Below are 19,792 nucleotides of genomic sequence, written 5' to 3'. Positions count from 1 at the left end.
GTTAGGATAGATATATAGCTACATTCTCTTAATGAATAGAGGGATTTGTTGTAATAGTGTTTGTAAATAGGATATCATGTCTGCATCTTGTACAACAAATACCCACTAGGAAGACAGTATGCAATGTGTTAATTATTGGAACTGTCCTCTTGAAACTGTCTCATTGCTATTGATTTGATTTGAAACTGTCTCAATAAAATTATGAAAAAGAAAGAAAAAAAAAAAAAAAAAAGAAAAGAAGATGCGTATAAATTCTACGCTGGGTTCCCTCCCAAACTTTCTTCCATTACTACCTCTATGGTACATTTCTCTATGGCTCTGTCGTTCATTATTTCCATTGTCTTCTTCTTCTTTTGTGTACTTCTGGCTCATCTGTGGGGCCCTTATGTCCTCATCAAATCTTTGTTCTGTTACCCAAGCCCTGTGCCCTCCCCCAACAAGCCATAGGAGATTCAGGAACTCCATCCAGTCCTGACAGCCCTCCATCTGCGACAGTCTCTTCACTCCTGGCACTCAAGCACCCAGTTCTATGTTCTAAGTCTCTCCCTGCATCCCCATGAAATCTGTTCCCAGAGACTGTGAGGGGACAAGGGACCAGGACTCTCTCCCCTTGGGCCGTATGCTTAACTTCCTCTCAGTCTTTCCTTATGTTTGCTGTGGGAATGAATGGCTGAGATTCATTACTGTGAAGAACTAGCCAGCAGCCCGTGGCAGAAGCCAGGAGACGAAGCACATAAGCTCATAACCGGGTCATGGTCATGTGCCCTCTGATGAGCCTGTGTGCTGAGTGATAGCCACTGATTTCAAGACCCAGTCTTTTTGGGTGCCTCAAAGTCTTCCTCCAGCCCCTCCAGAAGCTTTGTTTTTGCTCCTGGTGGGAAGCTCCAGCTGGCTCTATCCTCTCAGGGAAAAGTCTCTGGGTCTGTGAGAATCCTGGGAGGGCCTTGGGAGATGTGTCAATCAGATTCCTTCTCTGAGGTGCTTTCATGGTAACCAAGTTCCAATTTTGGTAAGTCTAGAGCTGGGGCTTTGTCATAAGCCATCCTTGCATGTGCTCTGTAACTCTGCCCACTCTGGGCTAATTCATCTCAATCTCACTCCTCCTCTTTCTTCTTGCCCATTTGATTTTATTCTTAATGTTCAAATGCTATGACCCCTGATGCTACTTGTGCCCATGTAAATGGCTAGTTAACTCTCTATGCCTGGCAAGGAGAGGATGGAAGCAAGAGGTGAGGCTTCTTGTGATTTATCAGCATTGTTGGGGAAGGAGCCAAGACACACAGAGCATCTTTTATAAAAAGAGCCAGAAAGGCAGGGAGAAGAGAATGTGTTGAGGGAGATAAAGGGTGCACTGCAATGGGAACAGATTGCCCAAAAGGTAGGTGGGTGGTGGGAAGCAAAAATAACCAAGGAGTGACCAAGCCTTCATTTGCTTTGAAATACACTTTAGGGATGTATGGAAAGTTCTAATTCTGTTGATGCACTAACACCTCCTTCTAACTAATGAGCAGCTTAGTAAGAGTAGGCTAAGGTGGAGGAAGCTGCTCCAATTCAAGGATGGAGGAGAGAATGCAGGGGACTTCACTTAGCAGTCACGGCCGAGGGAGGAGCTGCAGGGCGTATGGCCGCCTGTGGGTGAGCTGAAGCCTGAGCCTTCTGCTGGGCTCCTTGCCTTCTGGTTCCCTGTGCCCAGTGATGCCCTTGCTGCCCAATTAGGGTGGAGACACAGCCCAGAACAGGCTGCTTCTGGCCCAAACTGGCGTTTTGGTCCCAGTCTCTGATTTGCTCTTACATCAGTTACATTCAGGGGGATCCTGTACAGATCAGAGGCTTCAGAATTTGGCCTTCAGAGAAAAAGAAAAAGAAAATCATTACAGCCTTCATCACACACAGCTTTCTTATGGAGTTCCCAGGTTGGCTACACTGAAAGTAGCTCTCAGGACCCACACATGATCCTGGCGTCTGAATACCAGCTTGAACTGGCATCTTTTTCACTACAAGATGCTCACAATGCAAAGAGCTTGAACAGAGCACACCTGAGAGCTCACACCTCTGCCTTGGCAGGAAGCTTTCCTGGATCAGCAGGAGAGGACGAGCAAGGTGTCCGTGAACATGCTTCAGACTTGGACAACTAACTCCATTTTCTAAGAGAGACAGTCTCCTTGAAAGAGCTCCCAGCCACTGGTTCTTGTCATTTAACAAAGCCATTATCTATCCTTCCATGTTTCTTATGCAGCTCAGTAAAGATACAGCCCAGAGAAATCAAGATCACAGGTGCTGGGGGGAGCTGGAGGTTAGTGTACTCCTCACTTCTGCCGCTCACCATTTTGGGTTGTCTTAGGTAACTTGCATACCTTTGTCTCTACATTCCCATCTATAAACTGGGGATCTTAATGGCTTGCAGTTCAAATGATGGTTGTGAGGATGAAGTATCAATAAAAGTTACAGTTCTTGTTATATAGGTCTTGCTTTATCTTGTCTTAACCATTCAGCAGAAAAGCATAAAAATGAGGTATAAAAAGTAAAGCCATATTAATATGCTGAGCTGTAAAAGGCTCAAGTCAACAACTTCTGACACCACCAGTCCTGTGGATAGCCCACTACTATTATGCACTACTGGACTATATTGGATTATTTTGCTGAATTCATGTACCTACAATTTTTAAATGGCAGTGGAATACCCATCTCTGACAGAATTAAACAATAAAAGGGGATACAAATGAATCATTTTGTATCTGTAGATACAAAATAGTTAGGATAATAATACAGCTACTTTCTCTTAATTCAATGAGAAGAAAGATTTGTACTAATAGTTTTGGACAGGATATCATGTCTGCATCTTGTGCTATGAATAACCATTATGAAGACAACAATATGCAATGTACTAATTATTGAAACTATCCTACTAATCGGTTTTGAAACTGTCTCATTGCTATTTGTTTCTTAATAAAATTAAAATAAATAAATAAAATGAAGTTTCAAGAAGTATTATGATAAGAACATTGCTAATCATTGAAAAACCGAAGAACGCTCTTTCCAACAATGTGCAAGGGCAGCAGTAAAGGTGAGGGAAATGTAGTTGGAAGGAAACAGAAGAGTCTAAGAGAGACCTTTAATTGTTTTTCTATTGTCTCAGATTTGGAGGATGTCTTTCTAACAAAATGAATAATGCAGCTGGCTATTATGGAAAGATGTTAAATTTTGATGATGTTGAAATGTGAGCCTGGGATCCTCCATGGGAGGAGCTCCAATCTCCCTTTCAGGGGTGAATCTCCCTGTGTATACCCTCAAGGAGTCAGCCTGTCCCCTTTCATTGGCAACTCTCCATCAACCAGACTGCTGAGAAACAGATGTACAGACCACTTCCAAGGCAAATCGAAGGGAAGTGCAGATTTCATTGGTTTTCCTTATTCATCAGTTTGCCAGGACCTTTCCTCTACCCAGTCCTCTGTTACCACTAAGTCATTCATCTATTCTGTTATGCATGCCAAGAGATTGATTAAATTGGAAATCAGTCTTTAACTTGTTAAATGGTAGCATAGGTGGCATTTCCATTTTAATACAACTCTTTAAGATTCCCAAATCCTTCAAATTTCAACTAAATCTTAAAAGATAAGCATTTTATTAACTTTAAAGGAAGTATTTACATGACAATAGGCTTAACTAGCAGTTTTTGAATTATCAAAGGTCAGCTCTGGCTCTGGAACAAACTGATGTATTGTTGTGAACTGTGAAGTACGGCACGTGTAATACAGTACTAAATAATAGTTCAGATACTAAACTTTTGCCTAAGATTTACCAAGCATTTAAGTTAGATCAGATGCAGGGGTATGGCTAAAATAACATCATTTCTACATATTTGCATTTGATATGGTGCCTGGAGATCTTTGACTACAAGAATACTATATTATTACAGTATTTTTTTTTTCTGGGAATACTATTTAATATGTTGGCTTCACTAGAAAAAGGAATCTATCAACTTCAAGTCTTCTTTTTAAACAAATATTTGATTTTGTTTCATAGACCTTCACTTGGAATCATTAGGTTCTTCCAAAGAAGATGTAGTAGTAGCAAGAAGAGAAATCTAGGGGATCTTCCAGCTTCCAATTTCTCCTCTTCCTTTCTATTTAACTGGAGCAGGAAAGGCAGTGTCACTTAGTGCCAAGAGCACAGTGACTTGTCCAAGGTCACACAGTTACTCTGAGCATTAGAGTTCTCATCTGTACAATGGGGCTAGCAAAATGACATAGTTTTGTCTTAGTTGAGAGTTCAAATGCATGTGCATCCTGGTACCAAGTCATGTATCTGGTGGCATTCTCTTGATGTTATGATTACATAATTAGTGCTGTACCAATGAATTTGTATTTTTCCAGTGCCTGTTAAGATACCTAGATGTCTATATAGCTGTATATCTATATATCTACATTACATATTTATGTTTATATTTATTTTGAGAATACAGGCCAGTATCTAACTGTTCACAAGAAAAAAACTTTGGGGGGCCTTGAGAGCTAGGCAGGAAGTCCGGCAGGTGGCGCACAGAGCACCTCACCACTTCAACGTGCATCTCGGTGTGTGTAGCACCCTCTTTTTCCTTCCTGGGTGATGAAAGCCGGTAGCCAGAAATCCAACATGTTGATCTCAAGCTGCATGCCCGAGAGATCTTTGACTCTTGTGGGAATCCTACTGTGGAAGTTGACCTCTATACCTCCAAAGGTCTCCTCCGAGCTGCTGTGCCCAGTGAGGCCTCCACTGGCATCTATGAAGCCCTAGAGCTGCGTGACAATGACAAGACCTGCTACCTGGGCAAGGGTGTGTCAAAGGCTGTTGAGCACATCAATAAAACTATTGCACCTGCCCTGGTTAGCAAGAAACTGAATGTCGTGGAGCAGGAGAAGATTGATAAGCTGATGATTGAGAGGGATGGGACTGAAAACAAATCCAAGTTCGGAGCGAATGCCATCCTGGGGGTGTCTCTCACAGTGTGCAAGGCTGGCGCCGTGGAGAAGGGGGTGCCCCTGTGCCGCCACATTGCCAACCTGGCAGGCAACCCCGAGGTCATCTTGCCTGTGCCTGCCTTCAACGTGATCAACGGTGGCTCGCACGCTGGCAATAAGCTGGCTATGCAGGAGTTCATGATCTTGCCTGTGGGCGCGGCCAGCTTCAAGGAAGCCATGTGTACCGGGGCTGAGGTCTACCACAACCTGAAGAACGTCATCAAGGAGAAGTACGGCAAGGACGCCACCAATGTGGGCGATGAGGGTGGCTTTGCACCCAGCATCCTGGAGAATAAGGAAGCCCTGGAGTTGCTGAAGACTGCCATTGGGAAGGCCGGCTACTCGGACAAGGTGGTCATTGGCATGGACGTGGCCGCGTCCGAGGTCTTCAGGTCTGGGAAGTACGACCTGGACTTCAAGTCTCCTGAGGACCCCAGTAGGTACATCTCACCCGACCAGCTGGGCGACCTCTATGAGTCCTTCATCAAGGACTACCCAGTGGTGTCCATCGAGGACCCCTTCAACCAGGACGACTGGGGCGCCTGGCAGAAGTTCACGGCCAGTGCTGGCATCCAGGTGGTGGGCGACGACCTCACAGTGACCAACCCTAAGCGTATGGCCAAGGCCGTGAATGAGAAGGCCTGCAACTGCTTGCTGCTCAAAGTCAATCAGATCGGCTCAGTGACCGAGTCCCTGCAGGCGTACAAACTGGCGCAGTCCAACGGCTGGGGCTTCATGGTGTCCCACCGGTCCGGGGAGACAGAAGACACCTTCATTGCTGACCTGGTGGTGGGACTCAGCACTGGGCAGATCAAGACTGGCACATCTTGCCGATCCGAGCGCCTGGCCAGGTACAACCAGATCCTCAGAATCGAGGAGGAGCTGGGTAGCAAGGCCAAGTTCGCTGGCCCGAATTTCAGAAACCGCTGAGCAAATAGGCTGCAGCAGGCCAGAGCCTGGGCCTCGGGCCCAGGTAGTTAGGTCCCTTCCTGCCACTGCTTCTGCGGATGCCATCAGGGCTGCCCGGAGCCCTTGACCCCAGCTATGATCGTCATGCTTGTCACCTTGTGTCCCTCCATGTCTGGAGCCCTGTGTGTGCCTCAGGCCAGGTTCCCAGTGGTTCTGTTGTGAAATAAACCCCAGCACCCAGGAGGACAAAAAACAAAACAAAACAAAAAAATAAAAAACTTTGGATCCCTCACAGCTAAAATTTAAAGCATCTACATCTTAATCTTAAGGTATCAAAGAGTTTCTATGAACCAGGTACTTGCTAGATAATTCAGCCAGAAGCTACTGGAGTCCAGTAGCTGCCAGAAGTTTGCTTAATGCATATGATATTTACTTTTTATTTATTTAACAAGTGCTCATGTAATTTGTAGTGTTTATTATGTTCCCAGCACTATCTTAACAACATGAACTCATTCAGTCTTTTCAAAGGCTTTACGATGTAGTTACTGTCATCCCACTTTATAGATAAGAAAACCAAGGTACACAGACATTAAATAGCTTCCTCTAGGATATAGAGGTAGTAAATGGTAGAGTGAGTTTTACTCCTAGTCGGTCTAGCTCTAGTACTTGAGACTCTAACTATTATACTAGACACGAAGAGGATTTTCTAACAATTGTGCTCACTAGCAATCTGCAAGACTCATCAAGTCCTTTCCTCAAGTGTGGGGAGATTATCAGGAGATCCAAATGCATGTCATTTAGACCTGTCTCAGGTAATCTTCTCTTGTTGCTGGGATAAATGCCCGACAGTCAAAATGAAGGAAGGAAAGGTTTATTTTAAGCTCACAGTTACTGGCAGTTTCAGCCCATACTCAGCAGGCTCCAAGGCAGAGCGGCACATGGCAGAGAGTAATCTTTCAGGGTGGAGGCAAAGAGCAGAAAGCAAAGGGAGTGGCAGCAGCTAAGGCAGCTGGCTAGCCTCTCTCCCCTCCTTACATTGTAATGCAAATTACCTGTCCCAGGGCAGGTGCAGCATCCACACCCACAATAATCAATCACAAACTCCAGAAGCTGCCCAGTGACTACCTGAGGCTTTGGGAGGACATCTAGACACAAACCCTAACAGCCTCTTTCCTTCTTAACAAGTTGATGTCCAGCCCTTAATGCCCAATCACCTGTGTGGCTGGACATGTGTCATAGCCAGACTTCTTGCAGGTGCTGTCTTCCGTGTTACCCAATAGCTGTAACGTGAAACCACATGTGCTAAGTCCAGGAACAGAGTGTGCTTCTGCAGGAGGCCTTCACTTGCCTTGCCCAAAGATGCAGACTCTGAGGCTCACAAAACTCTCTGTCTTCTTGCACAGCTGTGGCTTTGGGCCAACTTCTCTGTCCAGATGCAGTTGCCAGCCCTGCCCACCTTCTCTGCTCCCATTATTGGACATCTGCTTGGCTTTATTCCTGATTGTTCTGTCTCTTATTAATTAAGTAGATACAATACATCTGTATCTCTTGGCTGTAGGAATAGTATAAGCAACATGACAAGAAGAAGTTTATGGTTATTTTCTTGCCATGTAAGTGTTTCAAGTTGTGTGGACTAAAGTAGAAAAGCCAGATAATACAAATTGTGGTAAATTATAGTACCTATTATACAGGTAGTGTTTGTTCAATCTTCACTTTGCCCAGGCCCTATGCCACATGCTTTGCATACATTAGCTTTTCTGAATCCTTGCAGACATGAGTAATAAGTAATGGGGTTCCGGTTCCAAGCCAAACCCTTCCTGCCCTCACTGTCTGAGCTGGCAGATCCCTGTGCCACCCTGTATGTGAAGTTAGTCCAGATGTAGCTCCCATTTGCCAAATCAAGCAAAGCCTTTTATTCCTTCTCACTTCAGATGAAGAAAGTTGAATATAAGCTTTTTCCTTTGTAACATACCATTGTCAACAGTACAAGGTCTCCCTGGTTTTATTTTTCCTCTTTAACCCTAATCATTATTTTTTTATCCCCAGAAATACACATACACATTATATATTACATCTATACATCTATCTATCTATCTATCTATCTATCTATCTATCTATCTCTTTATGCATATATACTTTTGTAAGGTAGGTAATATGGTTTTGTTGTTATTCCTTTTTTTTTTTTTTTTGGATTTTTTCTTTTAGGACAGGGTCTACAGGGTATTCAGGATCTCACTGTGTAGACTGGACTCATAGTGATTCTCCTGTTTACAGCTACCCAAAAGCTGGGATTACAGGCATGTGCCATCATGCCCAGTCTCAATCACCATCTCAACATGCCCCAGGGGTAGGGCCAGTAGGGCCCTGCCTCTGCCTAAGGAGGTGCTTTAATCCACTGTGCCATTTGGCCAGCCCTTTGTTGTCATTCTTTTAAAATTAGGATTAACAGCAGCATGCTATATATTTTGGTGCATTACTTTACTTTTTTCATTTAGTACTATGCTATAAGACCTTTTCATGTTGCTGGGTTCATCCAGTGTGTGCTTTGTAAAAGTGCTCCCTTTAGCTATGCCTCCACTTTGCAGTCACCGTGTCGTGGTACTTGTTCTGCTAGTATACACGCTGCTCCAACTCTGCTATTACTAACAGTGTGGTCCATGACCATGAGCAGAAGTCCCTTGGGGATGGATTCCTAAGAGTGGCCCTGCTGGGTGGTAGGGTGTATGCATGCTTGTGGCACCGAGTACTTCCAGATTGCTTTCCAGGAGGGCTGTGCCATCATAGACTCCCACCAGTCACGCACAGGAAAATGTTCCAAGTTGTCCATATCCTTGACAATACTTGGCACTACCCACCTTCATCATCACTGCCATATGACATATCTAAAGTTGTATTTCACAAGGAATGGTCTTCTACAAGTTTGGAAAGAGTTGATTTGAACTTGAATGGGCCACTAAGGTTGCTTAAAAATCAGTGGGGGCTGATTGAGGAGAACAGAGAGGAGAGCACAGACTTTCCTTTGAGTCCTCTTGAACTTACAAGTTTACATTCTCTTCTAATAATGAGCCTTGCTTGGTTTTGTGCAATGAATGTTCGCATATTTGTCTGCAGTGAGCAATATGGACTGTAATTTGTGTCTCTCTCCTCTTGCATGAAATGTTTTGTTTGGAGCAAGACCCCAGGAAGTGTTTTCTAACTTGAATTATCTGGGTGTTCTTGGAAAGTGCTGCCTGTCAGTCAGAGGCCATTGGCTGGAAAAAGGTTGGATTAGATCTACAAGCAAAAGGGCACAGGCTGTCCTTTTTCTGTTATAAAGGGGTGGTTCAACCTACTATTTTCTTTTTTGACTATTTTTCTGTACTTTAATCACAGTTAGACCAGACTATAGACTCCTTGTCTTCAATGGTAACCTCCTGGTTGGGCCGGGGCAGGGAAATTTCCAGTGACAGCAAACATGTGTCTCTTAGCCAGGGATTCAGGTCTCATGCTTGGTGGGCAGAGTCAATGACCTGCTTCATAATGCATGCTTTTGCTTTTACAGCAGCACTTTCCAATTGAACTCTTGTTGAAGATATAGGATGTAACCTTTCATTCCTGGATGGATTTTCTGTGTCTTCAAAGTGTGAAGCTGCACTCGCTCAAAAAAAACTGGTGTAGTACACAATGTGGGGGTTATTAAAATTGGGCTAGATCAAGAGACCAACATAGCTGAATCACTCAGATGCTGAAGTTCAGGTTCTGATGGAGAGTTTGAATGGCCAAGCCAGAATTTTTCATTATACCAAACCACTTAGATTAGAGGTAGATTTGGGGCCACAGATCCTGAAACATGGGGGAAAATCATTCAAGGTAAATTTCTACAGGAAGATTGCTACCCTATATGGCTTTAAGGGAAAATCAGCGATTCTTGCAAGTCTTACCCCAGTGTGATACATTGAGTCTTCAGGGTTTTCTACAGCAGGGAAAAACAGCAAGAAATACCTACACTGTCTCTTAAAGTGCTCTCATCACTTTCATTGGCCAGAGCAAGTCACATGACCACGCTTAATTATAATGCATGGGAGAACTGTACTTTTCCTTTTTTCTTCAAAATAGAAAAAATGTCTGGGAATAATAGAAAATATTGTATGTAAGTTTCAGGTCTTTATTTGTAAAACTAGGTTCTTAAAAGATTGGCTACATTTCAGGGGTTGCTTTGTGGAGGATTCGTTTCCATTTTCTTGGTGATTGTATTCATCAGGTTACGCTTGATTATACTGCAATAACAAGTTAACTGTCAAATCTTGGCATCTTAACATAGGTTGACTCTTCACTCATACTATATGTTTAACAGTTGTCATAGGGCTATATTTACCATAGAAATCAGTGACCTAGAGTGTTAGTCGCTTAGCCATTGATAATGTTACCAAAGCAACATTGAGTCTTTAGGGTTTTCTGCAGCAGGAAAAGACATCAAGAAACATGTACATTGTCTTTTAAAATGCTTTCAATCACTTTCATTGGCCATGGGGGCCTGCCCCTTAGCTCAGTTCTTTAAGTGGCTGCTTCAACAAAGCAGTCAGGCTCAGGTTGCTGTGGTTTGAGCCCCACAACTCAAGCCAACCAAACCTGCCCTGAAGGCATTCGGAGAAAAAAAAAAAACTTTCATTGACCAAAGCAAGTCACACGACCATGATTAATTATGATACCCTGGAAAACTGTATTTTTCCTTTATTCCTCAAAATAGAAAAAAAAAAAAAAAGAAAAGTCTGGGAATAATAGAAAATATTGGCAATGCATGGCATGAGAAAATGGTGATAGTTTAAATAAATGTCAGAAAATTAAATCCAATAAGCATCAAGTACATATTCTTGAAGAGGAATGAACTTAGGCTCTTAAGACAACTATCTTAGAGGAAACATAGCCTGAAGATTCCAAATATACATCTTGGAGTTCTCTAGGTTCACACCATGGACAGGCACACAGGAAGAAGTGAGGACTGAAAACAAACATTGTCTGCACATCTCCACCAAGGGGGAAAGCTGTGCTTTAATAACATATACTATTTCTAAAATTATATGATTGCCACTCCTATTCCACACAGAACACTCTCTTGAGAAACATCTCCAGTTTCTCATCACTGGCCTTCTTAAAGTATATACTGTGAACATATTCTACCATTAGTGTTCTCATCAGTGTAGGGGACAGAATAACCACTGCTTCCTCTTTATTTTGGCAATGAACATTGCATTAGCCTTTCTGACAATCATATGCATTCCTGCGGCTCACTATGGAGCTATAATTATTCTAATTAAGGGAGGCAAAGAGCTAAAAGAAATAAAAGGAAATAGGTTGTAGTTATTTGTATTTTTCAAAGATAGCCACAGCACATACTATTTCTAGAATTATAGCATAGCAGATATAACTCTATACACTAGGTATATCTAGACATAGAAGATATGACTCTATACACTACAGCACTGTAGTAGCATTCCTATCCCCTGCATTCCTTTTCAGTGTATCCTTGGTGCTATTTTAGCAAGCAAAAGAAGTGTCAAATTTCTTTTACTCTCCTAAATCTAGTTTAGTCTTATGAAGTCTTTGATAGCTTCTACTTTCTGACTCCTAGAAGCTGGTTGCATATAATAAATGTCACTGCTAAACCTCACTGTGTTGTAAGAAGCCCAAACTCAGTAGGAAGGTTTTGCGGAATGAGCTGCAACATGGAGAAAGAGAGAAGTCTATCTTGGTCTTAACCATCCAGTAGAAACGTATAAAAACGAAGCACAAGAAGTAAAGCCATGGTGTTATGTTGAGCTGTAGGGGACTCAGGTCAGCAATTTCTGACATTGCCAGTCAAGCGGAAGACCCAATACTATTATGGACTACCGAACTCTTTTAGAATATTTTGCTGAGTTTACACACCTATAATATTTAAATGATGGAACTTAACAAAAAAAGGGGATACAGATGAATGTCCATTTTGTATCTGTGTATTCAAAGTGGTTGGGATAGATACATAGTTACATTCTCTTAATGAATCGAGGGATTTGTTCTAATGGTGTTTCTCAAGTCCGCATCTTGCACAGCAATTAACCACTAGGAAGAATGTATGCAGTGTGTTAATTATTGAAACTGTCCTATAAATTTGTTTTGAAACTGTCTCACTGCTATTTGTTTCTCAATAAAATTATGGAAAAAAAAGAGAAGTTACAAGGTCCTGGGAGGGTGAGTAACAGTGCCATCCATAGCATCCTGCCCTGGTTAGTTTTCACCTGACAGCAGCTCCAGCTGCAACGGATGCCATCTCCATAAGAAACCCTACAGTCCACTTGGCCCCTGCCAACCTAGAGAGCTATTGCTTTAAGCTATTATACTTGGGGATCATTTGTTCTGAAGCAATAGACTCAGAATAGAATTTGGTACCAGTCACAAATCCTTAAAATTCTGAAGTTATTTTTTAGTCAGAAGTGATGGTGGTACATACTTGTAATCCCAGTATTCTGGAAGGTTGAGGCAGAAAGTTTACTAATTTGAACACTGCCTGACAATTTAGTGACTTAGCAAAGACTGGACATTTAATCCCTAGTACTGAAAAACAAATCATTTCATTCAACAAAGAATATCAAGAAGACACAATTCCATAGACTAGATCTTCATCATTTTTCTAATTGAGTGATTCTGTAAGAAATCATCTTAATCTTTCTTAGGTCTCAAAATGTCTTCAATCACCTTTTTGATCTAAATATAATCCAACAGGCTAGATTTTTAAGGAAGGCTCCTAAATTTTATCTATGCCATGTGCCCATTTTTTATTTTGAGAACCCTTTATGGACTGGAAAGATGGAATATGAAAAATACTTCTATTTCAAAACATGTCAAGTCCTGGCTTCTGTCTGTTTTCTTGGTCTTCTGCTTGAAATTGAACAGTTCCTTCTGTAGCTCATCTCTATTTGTGCCTTATTATATGGAGACAAAAGAATCTAGATAGTATTTTTGATGGGTTACCCAGAAACTTTCTTAGCCAGCTCCACCACACTGGGGGGTACATTTCAAATTTAATATTATGACAGGGAATAGTTTTGCTAATCTTCCTTCTCCTTCACAATAATTATCATCTGCCCACCAGCTCCAATAATAATTCTCCCACAATCCTTCTAGCCTCCACTGACAGAGAGCACTTCCTGAGACCCTTCACTTTTTGCTTCTTACCTGGTCCAGAAGCCAGTGCAACATATTTAGGTCATTGTTTTGGTAGTATTCTACTTTTTAAATTAATTTCTTTTATGATTATCTATTGTGACATTAAATAGTGATCCGAAATTTAGTGCATTGAAATAACAGGTTTATAATTATGTCTTACATTTCTGTGGCTTGACTATGCTTAGTTGAGTTTCTTTTTTAAATATCTTATTCTGTATGTTGGAGCTGTGATCATTTGGTGTCTTAATGAGATGGAATGTCCAAATCACACACATGGTTGGCAGTTGATTAGAGAACTCAACTGGAGAGAACTTACAGGTGATGATGTGATCTGAGCTTCTCATAGCGTAATGGCTGTCTTCCAAGAGGAGTGACCACAAGAGCAGACATTTTTAGAAAGCCATGCAGAAACCACCTAGTTTCTTACAATCTAGCTTCAGGAGTCATTCTGTACTAGTCCTGTTATATTCTGTTTGGTCAAATGTTAAGTTACAGAGCTGGAAATGTAACTGGGTCATAGAGTGTTTCCCTAGCATGCATGAAGGCCTGGGTTTCATCTGCAGTGCTGCAAGAGTAAGCAAAACAAAACAAGACAAAACAAAAACCTCAAACAGAAGCAAGGCTAACCTATATTTATGATGAAGGAACTGCATTTGCATGTGGAGTAGGAATCCTGGTCCATGGGGTGGGGTAACTTGGTGGGGGAGAGAAATAACGATGAAGACAGGTTGGAAGACATGTAGTTAAGTTAAATGGCAGTAGGGCTGTATCCTGGAGATTGAGGAGATAGGAACAAAGAGGTGCATTAGCTTTTATATAGAACCATCCTCAATAAATAACTGTGTCCAGTTAATAATAGGACTTGGTGGCCTGTAAGCACAAGTAATAATGCTTTAGTCTCTTAGGACACCTTTTCTACACTGGCATTAAACTCTTTTTTAAATCTTTCATTTTTATTTATTTACTGGATACAGGGTATCACTGTGCAGCTCAGACTCATAGTGATCCTCCTGTCTCAGCCTCCCCAGCCTTGGGATTACAAGTGTGCACCACCACACCTGGTTTCAGGGCTGGCATGGCATGCAGTGCTGGGGATCAAACCTGGATCCTTGTGCTTTTCAGGCAGGTGCTTAAACTGCTGAGCTATCTATCTCCTCAGCCCTAAACTCTTTCTTTTGATAAGACTCCTTGAGTTGTATGACAGAGCCTTCTTTCCCTTTTGTTCTTAGCCTACTTATAGTCCTATTAATGTCTTAAGCAGGAAGTGGGCTTAGGAGTTCATAATGAGTACCTATAGAATGGGAAATCAAATATTAACCAATGTTGGGAGGCTGCAGGGAAAAAGAAATCCTTCTACATTGTTGGTGGGAATATAAACTATGAAAACTGCTATGGAAATCAGTATGGAGATTCCTCAAAGAAGGAAAACTAGAAATTTAACTTGACACACTTATTTCCCATCCAAGTACCTTTGAGAAAGATTTAAAGGCATCACACTACAGTGAGACATGCACACCAAATCTTGGAAGCAGCCTATGTGTCCTTTAGCAATGTATGCATGAAGAAAATTGACACTTACACACCATGGAGCACTACTCTGCCCTCAAGATAAATTTTAGTCCCTTGTAGGAAAGTGGAGGCACCTCAAGACCATAATGTTAAGTGAACTAAATAAGACACGCATGGGCCAGCCAGATAGCTCAGTAGACTAAAGCACCTGCTTAGGCAGGTGCAGAGACTGGGGTTCCATCCCCAGTGTGCCAGGTAGGTCTGCCCTGGGGGGGTCGCGCTGAGATGGCAATTGATTGGGCATGGTGGCACATGCCTATAATTCCAGTGCTTGGGAGGGTGAAAATAGGAGAATCGCTATGAGTCCAATCTGTGTAGTGAGACTCTGTAGACCCTGTATTAAATACAACCCCCCACACATACACACACACCCACACACAAAAGCACATAACCTAAAATACCACATGCTTTCTTTTATTTGAGAAACCGAATATCTTAGTTTGTTTCCCTCCTTGCTGAGATGAAATACCCAACACCCATTGTTAAAGGGAAAGCTTTATTTAGCTCATGGTTTGTAAATGTTTCAGTCCATATCAGCAGGGCACAGGAGCACATGGCAGAGGGGCAACAGTTAAGACAGCGAAAGCAACAGGAGAGGGAGAGGGAGCACAAGCCTCTTTCTGTCCCTTATACTGTAACCAGGTTACTGATCATATGCGCCTTGGGCACTCGCCCCCAAATCCCATCGCTGCACCATAAGTCAACTGCAAACTCCAGATTCAGCCATCTCAGTTTGCAGATTACATGAGGCTCTGGGGGAACATCCAGACACAAGCCATAGCACCCAAATTACAAATAAAGAGCAAGTGAAAGGTAATGGGAAGTAGAAGGGCTGTGCTTTCTCAACTGGATTGGGGGGCAGATAGCTCAGCAGACTAAAGTGCCTCCTTAGTTAGAGCACAGCAGCTGGGATTCACTCCCCCCCGCCCCCGTGTGCCATGCTAGCCCTGTCCCCAGGGTGCACTGAAACAGCAGTTGAGACTGGGCGTGGTGGCATATGCCTGTAATCCCAGCACTTGGAAGGCTGAAAAAAGGAGAATCACATGTCCAATCTGTGTAGTGAGACCCTGTAGACCCTGTAGACCCTGCACTAAATTAAAAAAAAAAAAGAAAAAAAGAAAAGAAAGGGGAGCAAAAGACGGAAGGAGGTGGGAGAGAGTGGAGGGAGGGAGAGGGGTTGGAAAACAGATTTAAGGTGTGTTGTGTGCACATCTTAGCTCCAAACAAAGAAGGTAAACACAATGTATTGCTAGCGTGCACTAACAATACAACACAACATAATACAATATAATTAAAATAGGTAAAATAAACTATGAATAGGCCTTGGGAAGAACAAAGAGAACTCAAATATCATTCTCTTGTATCTGCCCCTCTGGATTCTCAGTGCCATCAGGGCAGGGTGGTAAAGACGGAACCAGGCAGCTTAGAGCCCTATGAAGTGGCTCTGGGTGTGGGCCCAGGAGGATCTGGGAGAGGAAGCACAGCCAGTGGATGTTTCCATCTGTGAAAGTGGCTTTTGGCTTTTAGGCCACAGTCATATTTCATGTCTTCCGTGGTGTCTCATACCTTAAATGTCAGTCTCTGCGGCTGCCTTATCTCCTGTAGCACATTTCAATTAGGTATTCCAAATCATAGTCTCTGCTTCCAGGACAAATATGCCGGAGGTGATATTTACTGTTGCAGCAGCATTTTAAATACTTAGGAGGAAAAAGCCTGGTGAGTAGCAGCTTCTCCCTTATAATAGCAATCATAAAACAATAATAATGCAAGAAGAAGTAAAGTCTGGGTTTGATGTCCGTTGTTTCCTGACTGAAGTGAGTGACTTTTGCTCTCACCCTTCTGTCCCCTCCCTCAGATTCCTGCTTCCAAGTGAGGGTCATGCCGTTTGCAGCAGCAGTACCTGCAGCCCCTTCTTGGGAGCCCCAAGTCTTCCCAGAACATTCAGTCTTCTGTCTGTAGACACCTACATTCCTGTTCCACTTGCTACCTGTGCCTAGAATCTCGGGATCTGGGAATTTACTGGGCACCTCTTCTTATTCCTCAACCCTGGGACATTTTCAGCTCCTGTATCTCCACCAGACTTACCTGTAGGGGACAGATGGTCGAGAAACTGTAGTGCATATGCCTCTCAACCTTGAAAGCCAGCCTCATTCCTTTGCCTGGTATTGAATGTCCTTCAATCTTGACCTGCATGTCTCAGCTCCCCTTCTAGTGATCTTTTTAATTATATTTTTAGTGGGCTTTTTCTTCAGTGCCTCCCTAGTAGGTTGTACATATTCTTCTATCCAAATCCTTTGGGGTCTTCCACAGTGCTTGTCACACGGTGATAGGGTGGGAGGCATCTTGGCCACTCTTCTCCCTTATATTCAGAATCCATCCTTTAGATCCTATCTCTGTGTGTCTAATTCCTGTCCATCCATAAGGGGTCAGATTATTTTTTTTTAATGTATTTTGTTGCTATAGGGTCTCACTACGCAGCTCGGACTCAGAGTGATCCTCCTGTTTTCAGCCTCCCCAGCACTGAGGTTATAGGCATATGCAACTATGCCTGGACTCTGTGGAAGGCTCAGCCCCCCTGGGGGTGGAGCTCGCATGACATGTGTTGCCAGGGATTGAACCACAGTCCCTGCACTTGCCTAAGCTTGCCTAAGCAGGTGCTTTAGTGTGCTCTGCTATCTCACAGGCCCAAGGGGTCAGATTATGTCCTACTTTTTTTTTCTGCGAATCTGTCTCTGAATGCTCAGTACTCAATGCAGCCTCTGTTTCTGAAAACCTAAGGTACGTGCAGTCTGCAGTACTGATTTAATGCTTGGCAGATACGTTCTCACAGTTTTTCATGTTTCCATGTGTTGTCTACTAGGGAACTGCGTTGTCAGCACCTGTCAGGGCAGAGATAACTGTCCTGTGCTTATGAGTCTAAATTCCTTGAACACAGAAGGTGTTTGGTTAATATTCATTGAGTAAGGGACTCAATCAAAGAGTGAATGAAAGCCAGCATCCTCAGAAGCCTGCTCTGTGTTGTCATTCTGCTTAGTTTGAAAATCATAAACTTGCCTTAAATCCTGGCCTATCATTATTCTGTAAGTAGAATTGTACTGTTTGAATTCCGCAGACTCTTCTCTCAGCCTGATCCCTAAGGCTGATAGGGAAGAGTTTTCTTAGCATGGGAGAATTTTGACAGCTCCTGAGGTTTGCCATGTCCAGTACTTTGACAATAAAATTACCTTGATTATTAGGGCGGATGGGATTAGTTATCAGGCTGTGTTCTTAAGCTCAAGTCCAGAGCAGATTGGCATAGAATCCCACAAAAGTTCCGGTTTTGTCTCTGTCATTCATTGGTCAGTCCGTCTCTCTGTAAATTTCCTTATGTATGAAACTGATTTAATAATGGTGATCTACTTTAAGAGGTTGCTACGAAGTGCCAACACGGTGATTGGTACAGAAGTCCTTTGGATAATGTGAGACACTGTACAAACATCAGAGATTAGGTTTGCAGTAACTTGCAATCATCAGCTGATAATTTTTTGAGGGTTTGTCCTGTATGTAGCTAGGTGTAGACAGAGGCCTTTCTACAAATAAAAAACTGGCCAAGGAGTTAGGAACTGATAATTTGCATGGTTTGAGTCATGAGCTACACATAGTGGAAAGCTGAAAATACTCATAGCCAGGCAATCACACGAGTACGGCATTCATAATTAAGTAAGGGGAAAGGTAAAATAGGTGGCAAAAACTGATCATGGGTGTGCTGTGGATGCTTTGGACTTCACCGGATTCCACAGCTTCGCCATTTCTGAACACACTGATTTTGCTCCCTTCGAGCACCGACAGCTCTGCTGTTATGTCGCCTTCTTGGCTTCTTGGTCAGCCAGTTGTGTCCAGCTTCCTCATCACATTCATCCTTCTAAATCAATTTCACGAGACTGAACTAAGCCTGCTGCCTCCAAAAGGACACTCTAAAAACCCAGATTCTCCTGACCTAGCTGCCGCTGCTGCTGCTGCTACTGGCTTGGCTGCAGCCCAGGAAGGACAAATAGTGGCTCCAGGCCCAGGGAGTCCACACTCCTCAGTCTTATTTTCATGTAAATGTCATAGCTTTGACAGGAAGCCAGGTAGGGGCTGTCAGCTGTGGAGGCAGGGCTGCCCTGGCTACAGTGGCCCTCTCTCTCTCTCTCCTCTTCTTTTTCTTCCTGGTTTCCATGTGGCATCAGTAGTCAAGTAAGGGAAAACTGCTAGGCTTAACTGTCTGCTGGGGTACATTAATAACCCTGAGCCCTCTAAATGGGCTGCTCAGGGTGAGACAGCTCAGCCACAAGACACTGGGTTATGGGGGTACCAGCTGGAAAGGGAGGCCTACTGGAGGTGACAGCTGGCAGCGGACAATGAAGTGGCAAGCCCACCCTGCTTGCTCTCAGCCCTCGCCTGCCTTCTTTCCTCGGTTTCTCTTTTCTCCCATTTTACTTTGTGCTTCTGAGATGGCTGTGCACCAGTGGCTCCAGCCTCTGACGGCGGCTGCCCTCTGCTGGTCACAGAGCTTCACTGGGTGAGGAAAGCAGCCTTAGTGTAGAGCCAGTCAGGCTGGTGCTAGTGTGGGATGTGGCTTGTGGAGGGGGAAAAAGTTCCAAAACCTCCTCCCAACAAAGTGCTTCCTGAATGGTCTCAGGTGAGCACAGGTCTTTGGAATCCAATCATTAAGAATTCACTGCTTTGGGTGTTTCATGTTTGCTGTTTAAGAGGTGTGTGTGTTGTGGGGCGGGGGGATCCCCCTCCTCGTTTGGGTGGGACGTTACATGCTACGACCCACCATCATGCGTGACTCTTACTTGCCATCAGTGACTTTGGTTACTGGCTTAGGTAGGCTCCATCCTTTCTTAAGGGAAGGTGACCAACAAAACTGTCTCAAGGCAGCTGTAGAAGAATGAGCCTGAAAGTCTCCCAGGCTCATTGAAAAGGGAAGGTTTTGGCCAGCCAGGAGGCAGCAGAAGAATGGGAAGAGCCAGACAAGAGTGGGGGTTAGGACCTATTATGGGTGGCAGATATGTAGGAAGGTAGGTGACCCACTGGTCTTGGCTACTTCACTGTTTTCCCTGGAGTTGGCCATGCCAATAAGCTGTGCCCAGTTGGCCTTGGAAGGTAGA

General features: G+C 43.4%; 2 protein-coding genes across 3 annotated transcripts in view; both read left to right on the top strand.

Annotated features, from left to right (window-relative positions):
• The window catches only part of LOC105743451 (alpha-enolase-like), a 112,971-nt gene extending 107,044 nt beyond the window's left edge, over positions 1-5,927 (top strand). The window contains exon 4 of the mRNA XM_012516801.1: positions 4,620-5,927. Coding sequence (XP_012372255.1) covers positions 4,620-5,927 — 1,308 coding nt within the window. The remainder of the gene's footprint in view (positions 1-4,619) is intronic.
• Positions 1-19,792, top strand: part of Nrxn3 (neurexin 3) — a 1,645,001-nt gene that overhangs the window by 305,051 nt on the left and 1,320,158 nt on the right. The gene's annotated exons all lie outside the window — the stretch shown is intronic.

Source organism: Octodon degus, unplaced genomic scaffold (assembly GCF_000260255.1).
Source record: "Octodon degus isolate 3935 unplaced genomic scaffold, OctDeg1.0 scaffold00007, whole genome shotgun sequence".
Taxonomy (NCBI): Eukaryota; Metazoa; Chordata; class Mammalia; order Rodentia; family Octodontidae; genus Octodon; species Octodon degus.
Note: the sequence above shows the minus strand (reverse complement) of the source record. Positions and strands in the feature narration are given on the sequence as shown.